At 43.7% G+C, this 8,357-nt stretch overlaps 1 protein-coding gene across 1 annotated transcript; it reads right to left on the bottom strand.

Annotated features, from left to right (window-relative positions):
• Nucleotides 1-1,101: 1,101 nt before the first annotated feature.
• On the bottom strand, nt 1,102-5,122 carry LOC125537799 (E3 ubiquitin-protein ligase RNF14-like). Its single transcript, XM_048701109.1, has 7 exons — nt 4,832-5,122; nt 4,539-4,613; nt 3,882-4,443; nt 3,218-3,336; nt 2,820-3,019; nt 2,617-2,725; nt 1,102-1,179 (listed from the first exon to the last, which is right to left on the bottom strand). The coding sequence occupies exons 1-7, from the start codon at nt 5,120-5,122 to the stop codon at nt 1,102-1,104; spliced, it is 1,434 nt and encodes a 477-aa protein (XP_048557066.1).
• Between the last annotated feature and the right edge of the window lie 3,235 nt (nt 5,123-8,357).

The raw sequence follows: 8,357 nt of genomic DNA, 5'->3' as shown, positions 1-8,357 counted from the left end.
TTTTCTGTGTGTTTGTCCGGTGTTTTTCTCTCTATTTGAGTGTTCTCGTTGTTGCTTTTGTGTTTTGCCCCCAGCTCACGTTCTACCCAAGCCTCTCTCATCTCGAAACCATCTGATATTTGTCTAGTGCACAAGCTTCAAATCATAACCACATAAATGTTGATGTGGTGTGTGGTGGTCTTGGGAGCTTTCGGACTCCCTCCCTCAAGTTCTTAGGAGTTCAAAGAGGTTGTAATCTCTCTGGATATCCCGGAACTTCCGGGGTGGTTCCCGGAACTTCAGGCCTTGCCCGGAACTTCCGGGCGTCGCGGGTCGTGGGCACTTATTACGGGCAGGGGATAACAAAGGGGCCTTTTCCCTTTCTCCTCTGTTCCACTGATCTCTTTCCCTGTGGCGCCCCTCACCCTTCGACGACTTCCGGGTGAGCTGCCAGCCCCCGGAACCTCCGGCTCCTTCTTCCCTTTCATCGTGCTTGGAGGGGATCTGTCCTCTCCACCATCTCCATGGAGGAAGGTAACCTAAGCTTCTCTCTGCTCTCTCTAGATTCCTAGGGATTGTAGGCTATGCTTATGGTTCTAGGATAAACACAAACTTCACATCTCGAGTCCTGCATCCACTTTAGATCTGCAGTACTCCATGACTTTCACCTCTCGTTGGTCGATCCATGTCTGTCCCCTGCTTAGATTCGGAAGGAGCCCTGCGACTATGCTGGTGCCCGGAACTTCCGGGCAGGCCGGACCTTCCGGCCTCGCTAGGGTTTCCATGTTTGGGCTGGGCCGGCACTTCCGTTGGCCGGAACTTCCGGGCACCCCGGAACTTTTGGCTCCCGGAACTTCCGCCCTCTCCCGGAACTTCCGGTCTAAGCAGAGTTCTGTCAAATTTTCAACTAGTGAGATTCTTTGATTTTTTTAGGCTTGTGTACTTATTCTGCCCCCATGCTACTCTCTCTCTCTCTCTCTGTGTCAGCAGGAGGGTCTGGTTCGCGTGCTCACTCATCCAAGGTGTATGAACAGAAATCCAAAGCTAGGGTCAAGAAGACAACGGTTGTTGTTTTGGGACATGAGAACATGTTTGACTGCCATCCTAAGGAAGATGCTGAGGCTAAAGATAGTGCATCTCCTCCTGCTGCTCCCGCCCGATCCAAATTGTTAGGCTCACCTTCATATTCCGCATTAGTTCCTAAAATTGCTAAGTAATAAATGAAATTTGTAATTGCACCTATTCACCCCCCCCCCCCCTCTAGGTCCATCTTGATCCTTTCACATGTATGCCGGCCGCTGGTGAGTGTGCCAGCATGAACTGTGTGGTGTTTTTTGAAGCTGGCATTGTATGCCGGCGCTGGCATAGTGCCGGCATGAGCTTCGGGTGACGACATGGCCGCCGGCATGATCTATGGCCGCGGGCCTTTTTTAAAAATTGTGTGCGGACATGAAATGGGCCGGCGCGTTTGACGCACTGCCGATCCAAATCTAAAACAGGGCGGACGCCGGGCGGGCGGCTGACCCAAATGGAGACGGACAAAAGCGTCGTCCGTTTGGGTCGCCCCGGTGGAGTTGCTCTTACTATTCTTCAACACATAGAGTGAGTACTCTACAATTTGGATTCCTTGCAAAGCTAGATTGACAGTTTGACACTCATCTAGGATGATGTTGTCTTAGCTCAGATTACCATCTTTTGTTCATGATGTTTTCAAAAACTGGCATAGGATAATTTTTCTATTTTTTCCTGCTTTTTCTTGTATCATATGTATAGATTCATTTTAATATAGAAAAAAAATACCATAGAACTATTATTCTATGGTTCTGGGTTTAAAAACACAAATCTATGAAGCTTTAGGGGCAAAAATAGCAAGAGCTAGCAATTGCAAATTTTCATTCTGGTTGCTCCTACATGTACAGACCTACCTTCCATACGTACTGTGTCTTGTACTATTTTTATAATAAATAATAATGGAAGAGTTCGTCCTTTGGCAGCCATGTAACCTTCCTTTGTGACATATATGGCGATCGACCGTTAATCGGCTATACATGATGTGAGACCGGGTGTCTGCAAACAAGTATATGCTTGTGCATAACATTTTTTATATTTTCCTGGTTAATTTTCCGCAGTATTTACAAAGTGAGTTCAAAACACAATGTAATTCAATAACTGTAAACTTAGCCAATAAGTCCTAGATGCAAGAAAGTTGACAGGTAGAGACCCGTGACTCAGCGGTACTACAAGGAGTAGCATTCTGACGACCCCCAGTGCCCGCTCTTCATCCTCCTATCCGTGATTATCCGTTTGCACATTGTGCAAGAGCTTGCTGCGCACACCATACAGAAGATATATTTCTCGTCGTCCTGGATGCATACGTTTATATGGCCATTAGTTAACCTTATTAGATGCATAGAGAGACAAACCAGTGCTATGTACTACTCCCTCCGTCCCAAAATTCTTGTCTTAAATTTGTCTAAATACGGATGTATCTAGTTACATTTTAGTGTTAGATACATCCGTATCTAAACAAATGTAAGACAAGAATTTTGGGACGGAGGGAATACTTGGATAGGCAAATCATCAAAAGTTAGGCATGGCTACCTTGAAAGTCATTTCACGACACCTTGGACATCTCACCATAGCGCCTACTGGTTTCAACTGATTCCGCATCTGGTTTCCAAATTGCAGTTCATCTATTTGTCTATCCAAGTCTGTCATGTCATGAGGCTCAAAGAGGCGACAGTTCCTACAAATTACAGTGCATTGGGTTAAGTGAAAAAAACGATCCTCGTCTCCCCTTATTTCATGAAATATATGGAAAAGAAGTATGAAGGGCCTACGTGAAATGACTGTAGCCACGGATCGCCTTGCCGCAGCGGAAGCAAAAGAACTGACCACAGTTTCCACACACCATTTTGTTGCAGCCTTCACTTTTGGCGATGGCAATTCGGCATTTCGGACATACCCGAACATCTTTGTATAACTCTCTGATGTTCGATAGTTCTTGCGCTACCTCCCTCTCAGTCATTCTGCCTGACCCCTGCAACCGTAAAACAAAAACTAAATAAGCATCATATGCTCAGTAAAATAGTACTACCTCTGTCCTATAATATAAAACGTTTTTTGACACCATGATAGTGTTAAAAAAACGTGTTACAGAGGAAGTAGCATTCACAGTCTCCCTCCAATTCTAACACGCTCAAACACACCCAAGAGATTTTATTAGTTGCATCTTTACCCTCCGACGTTGGAGCTTTTGTTCTGGAGTTAGACATTGTTTCCCTGGATGCCATAATTCCTTGCGAAAACCGCAGAAGGTAAACGAACATTTCGGACATTCTGCATTGTTATCCTCATCTTCCACGCAACCAACCACACATTTTTGGCAGTAAACCACGTCTGCCATTGAGTCCAACGCTTTCTCCAGAGCAAGCCTATCCCAGCGTTCAAACTCTTCTTTGCTAAGAAGCCTCTTTAGCAGATGGTGTGGAATGGAAGTATTGCACTTGGTGTCAGGGCAAACTAACTGAAACAAAGTGCCTTCCTTCACATGCATCTTGCATAACGTCTCCATGCACTTCACACAATACAAGTGCTGGCATGGAAGCTTGATGAAGTTTGAACCTAAATGGTTCAGAGCTAAAGTTAGTTTATACAGGGAAAAAAAACTTAGACCAGTACAATTCAGCATCCAAAGAAACTTGATTGAAAAGAAAAGAAGTCATAGAAATTTCTTAACAAACATATAATAAATCGGTTCCTTACTGATATTATTGCTGAATAAACAACAAGTTCTTTTTTTTTGAAAAGGAGGATTGCCCCTGGCCTCTGCATCACAATGATGCATGCAGCCATATTATTAATGAATAAACAACAAGTGGGGAAAAGGGAAATAGTTTTACCTTTCCACTGATTAAGGCATATCTTGCACATATGGAGGTCCTCAAGAAAAGCTTGGTAACGTTTCTTACTACTGTAGCTGAGCATGGAAGGGATCACAGACTCCAGTGAGATACTTCTTGAGATTGCACGCCGATCTCCGTTGTGTCTCCTGCTCTGAATGTCTTGACCTAACAATATTTTGCCATCAAACCAGAGATTTAACAAGGAAGAACTTCGTATCCACTCGACCCATTGATATATCACTTCCTGCCCTGGCAGCTCTGCCCAGATAGTATCAAGCATCTCACAGAGTTGAGAAACATCAGGCCCATCCATCCATTTAGCGGTTACAGTAAAATACGGGGGCTCTTTGCTAGGATACGATTTTGGAAGTAGGCATGTCAATATCAAAGGAGGCAAGTACTCAAAGTTGCAGGTGTAAGAGAATTCATCAGGCCCAGCATCATGTTCTTTTGTGTCATGATCATCATCAGGACATCCTCCATATTTTGTTTTTTCAGTAGCTGAAGAAAGCCTGGCACACACTTGAGCGTCATCATGAAGATCGTAACGTATGCAGATCTGTAATCGAAGCGGTACAAATGAAACAGCGTTAAACACAAATTTCCACCATCCAAAGAAGAGACGAAATAGCACCAATGAACAACACAAGAAACCTGGAAATAGCGGAGCCCTGCTTTGCTTCTGAATTCGACGAGGTCATCCCCATATATTGCTTCCAATGCCATCAGCTGCAGTGGAGATACAACGAGCAAACGAATGAGCCATGCTACAAACTGTGCTCCGGATAAGCATCAATGTTTGAATGAACTCGAGATCGACAGTCCAACAATGTTTCTTTCTCGAACAAGGCTATGCCTCTTATCCGATCGTCACAGAAAAGTTCAAGATCACAAGATTACTGAAATTTTCCCAGCTTGACCCCAGTAGGTTAGTTAGTATACTGGACCTCGTCCTCTTGTCGCTCCTGATTGTTTCGTATCTCGTCTTCGTCCGCCTCGCTCTCAGGCTGAAGGCAAGCCGCGGCTTCCTCCAGCCTCGAATCAGCCGCGGCCGCCGCGACCCACGGAGAGTCAATGTCCAGCACGTCCTCCTCAGCGCGGCCATCACACGACACCGGCTGTGCCCCCGCGGCGCGCGAGGAGGATGAGGAGGACGCCTCGTGTGAGAAGTCACGGGAAGGGTCGCGGTGGGGTAGCGGCGGTGGCGATGACGCGGTGCCGACGGAATCTGCAGCCATGGCGGGGAGCTCGGAGCTTGGACCCTTGGAGTTGTTGTTGAGTTGGGACCGTGCTTGTTCTCCGTTGAGTTTGGGGTTTGTGTAGTTTAATTACGGTAAAGATTCCTACCCTACGGTCGACCGATTATGCCACGTCATTGGTGGATTTTGGTATGAAAAAAGATTGGCCATGGCATTACCCTCACAATAATGGATTGGCTACGCTTGGGATTGAGAGAGTCATACATGATGCGTCGCTTGTTGATCGCTCGGATTCTGGTGTGCTGGAATTTCTCTCGTGTGATCAATCGACGCAGCATAATTATGACAACTCGATAGAGCTTCCAGAGTTGATAGCTACAGCGAGCTGGTTCGTATGGCAGCAGTGTAGACAACAGGTCAGAGGGGAGCAAGTACAGACGCTGTTGCGATCGGCGCTAGCCATTCATGCATTGGCTCTTAACTTCACATGAGCGGCAGCGAAACAAACTACTGCACCTAGGCGGAACACATGGTCCATTGTTTTGACAACGCAACGAATTCTAAACGTTGATGCGTCTTTTATTAAGGATCTGCATTCGGGGTTATGTGGGGCGATAGTTAGAGGCAATGGCGGAGCTTAGTAGAAGTCTGAGGGGGCCATGGCCCCTAGCCCTAGGCAAAAGTATGAAGAAATTTACTATGCATGGCTTAGATTTGGAAAAGATCAATTCTTTGCCCTCATAATTGTTCATATTTTTGCTTTGCCCCCCCCCCCCCCCCCCCCCCCCCCCCCCCCCCCCCCATTCCCGTCAAGCTCCACCACTAGTTAGAGACCACAGAGGTAATTTCATTGCTGCTTCTACTTCTCTTCTTAAGCATGTGGCGGATGTCGTCTCTGCGAAAGCAGCGACATTACTTGAAGGTTTAAAGTTACTTCAAAGTATGGGGTGCAATAATGTTATGGTGAAGATGGATAATATTTTGTGGTCGATGTTATACATCTGCATGAGGGACATTCTATGGCGGCGCCTTCAATTTTAGATGATTGCAGAGAGTTATTACGAGACTTCGGAAAGATTACTATTGGGCACTCTAATAGAGAATTAAATATAGTTGCTCATGAGCTAGCTGAGTGTGGGCGTGCAAACACCCCTTCTTTGTGGGAGGATGCACCTATGAGTACTATTGCTAAAATTTGCAGACGATGTAAGCATTATTTGAGATTAATAAAGTTAGGCATGAAGGCCTTTCCGTAAAAAAAATAGCCTTGAATTAGTAGCCGTAAATTTTTTTTTAAAGAAAAACACCCAAAGAGCATATTACATATGTAATTATCAAGGAAAAAACAAAAGCATGGTATAATAGACTGGCAATTGGACGCAGACGATCACCAAAGTTAAAATTACAAGAGAAATCATACTATCATTTTTTGTCATTCGATTGAGCGCCGCCCGCGGGAGATTGGAAAGTACTAATTTTTCAAGAAAAAAGGCAGATGGTTTTTTGATCCCAAAAAAAGATGGGTGGGTCCAAAACGCAAAAAAAGAGAAAATCTCAAAATGGGTCATTTTGTACTAAATATATCATAGATAAAAGAAGATGTGCTTATGGGGCAGGCTAAAAGGAAAAGTGTGTCAGACATGGAGTTTTTTTTATCCCGAGCTCACATGCATCATGATGAACAGTATAAAATAAAATAAACTAAATCTTTTTTAGATAACCATTAATGAATTCTTCACCCATGTACAAAATTTGATGATGGAATGACATTCATGTCGATGCTCCGGAGAAAATATTGTTGGGAGCATTTTGGGGCATCTTTTTTTTTGCTCATACCTCCATGAATGTCATTTCATCCCAAATTTTTGTATGCAACTGAAACATTCAACAGTGTTTATCACAAAAAGGATTCAGAATTTTATGATTTTTTTACTATTTTTCAAATTTTACTGTTCTCTGGGGAGCATATGAGCTCGTGAGCACTTTCCAAAGTGTGTTATTCATCAACTACCTCTTGAAGAGCTAGGTAGTTTATCATCCTTACATGCCCCCTCCCCCTATGAAGTACTCGAAAACTTGGTCCGAACTTGGAAAGTAAATAGTCAAATCAAGTTAGCCTATTGAAAACGTAAGTCCATGGACCTTATGAACCGACTTAGAGCATCTTCAAGGGCAATGGGCAAATTTGTCTCCCCCCCCCCCCCCATCTGTCTGCGGCAGCAGGACGTCAAGCACCATTTGTCCTACAACATTTGATAGATCAACATTCAATATTCAGTATATCAACATAAGACATTCGATAGTTCAACATACGACAAAATAAAACTTAGGACAGGACAACATATTTCAACCAAGGAAATGAAATATTAGGAAATACTAACATATAAAATTTTAAAAGAATCACCGGCGAGATCCCTTTCTTCCTCCAAAATGGAACTAGAGGTTGAAGGGGGTGTAGTGGTCATTGCCAGGGCCGTCGAGTCATCCTACATCCCAATGAAGCCTCAATGAGCATCCAAGTGTTCTTGCGGCGGTGGCAGGCGACCAATTATTTGGTGCTTAAAGATCGAGACTTGAGCATGCAGACCACCGAGTCCTTGTCGGAGTCGGACGAAGATGCGCCACGTGGGTCGGGTGAGCCGACGTTGCTCAATTCGAGTCAGGGCAGTCCGCGGCTTCTCACGCCGGGTTACCTAAGCCACAACCCATGAACTCGTAAATAGCCGCCGCCTGCACTATTGCACTCATCCCGGGTAGTTGCGACGGAGCATATCGGAATGACAAGAGCGGGTGACCATAAAGTTCACATTTTCCAAATTCGCTAACATTTTCTAACACAGGAATATTTTCCAGTTCAAGAACATTTTTAAAATTCAGGAATCTATTTTTCAAATTTGTAAGATTTTAAAATTTTGTGATTATTTTCTTGAATTCATGAGCATTTTGAAATTCTGTGAACACTTTTTTTAATTCATGAGCATTTTTTAAAATTTGTGAACTTTATTAAATTCATGGACATTCCTTCAAATTCGTGAACATGTTTAAAACCCATGAATATTTTCCGGTTTCATGAATATTTTTCTCAATTTGTGAACTTATTAAAATTCGGGATCATTTTAAATATTTGCAAACATTTTATCATTTTCGTGAAAATTCTCCTAATTCATGAACATTTTTTCAAATTTTTGAACATTTCCAAATTCACAAACATTCTTTCAAATTCAGGAACATTTTCCTAATTCTTGAACATTAGTAAAATTCAGGAATAGTCCCT

Source organism: Triticum urartu, chromosome 2 (assembly GCF_003073215.2).
Source record: "Triticum urartu cultivar G1812 chromosome 2, Tu2.1, whole genome shotgun sequence".
Taxonomy (NCBI): Eukaryota; Viridiplantae; Streptophyta; class Magnoliopsida; order Poales; family Poaceae; genus Triticum; species Triticum urartu.
This window is presented reverse-complemented; position numbering and strand designations above follow the sequence as displayed.

Coding starts and splice junctions, on each gene's coding strand:
- LOC125537799 (XM_048701109.1), bottom strand. CDS start 5,122: ATGGCTGCAGATTCCGTCGGCACCGCGTCATCGCCACCGCCGCTACCC. Junction 4,444..4,538: donor CAGGGCTCCGCTATTTCCAG/GTTTCTTGTGTT, acceptor CTTCGATTACAG/ATCTGCATACGTTACGATCT. Junction 1,180..2,616: donor TGAAACCAGTAGGCGCTATG/GTGAGATGTCCA, acceptor TAGCAATTTTAG/GAACTAATGCGGAATATGAA.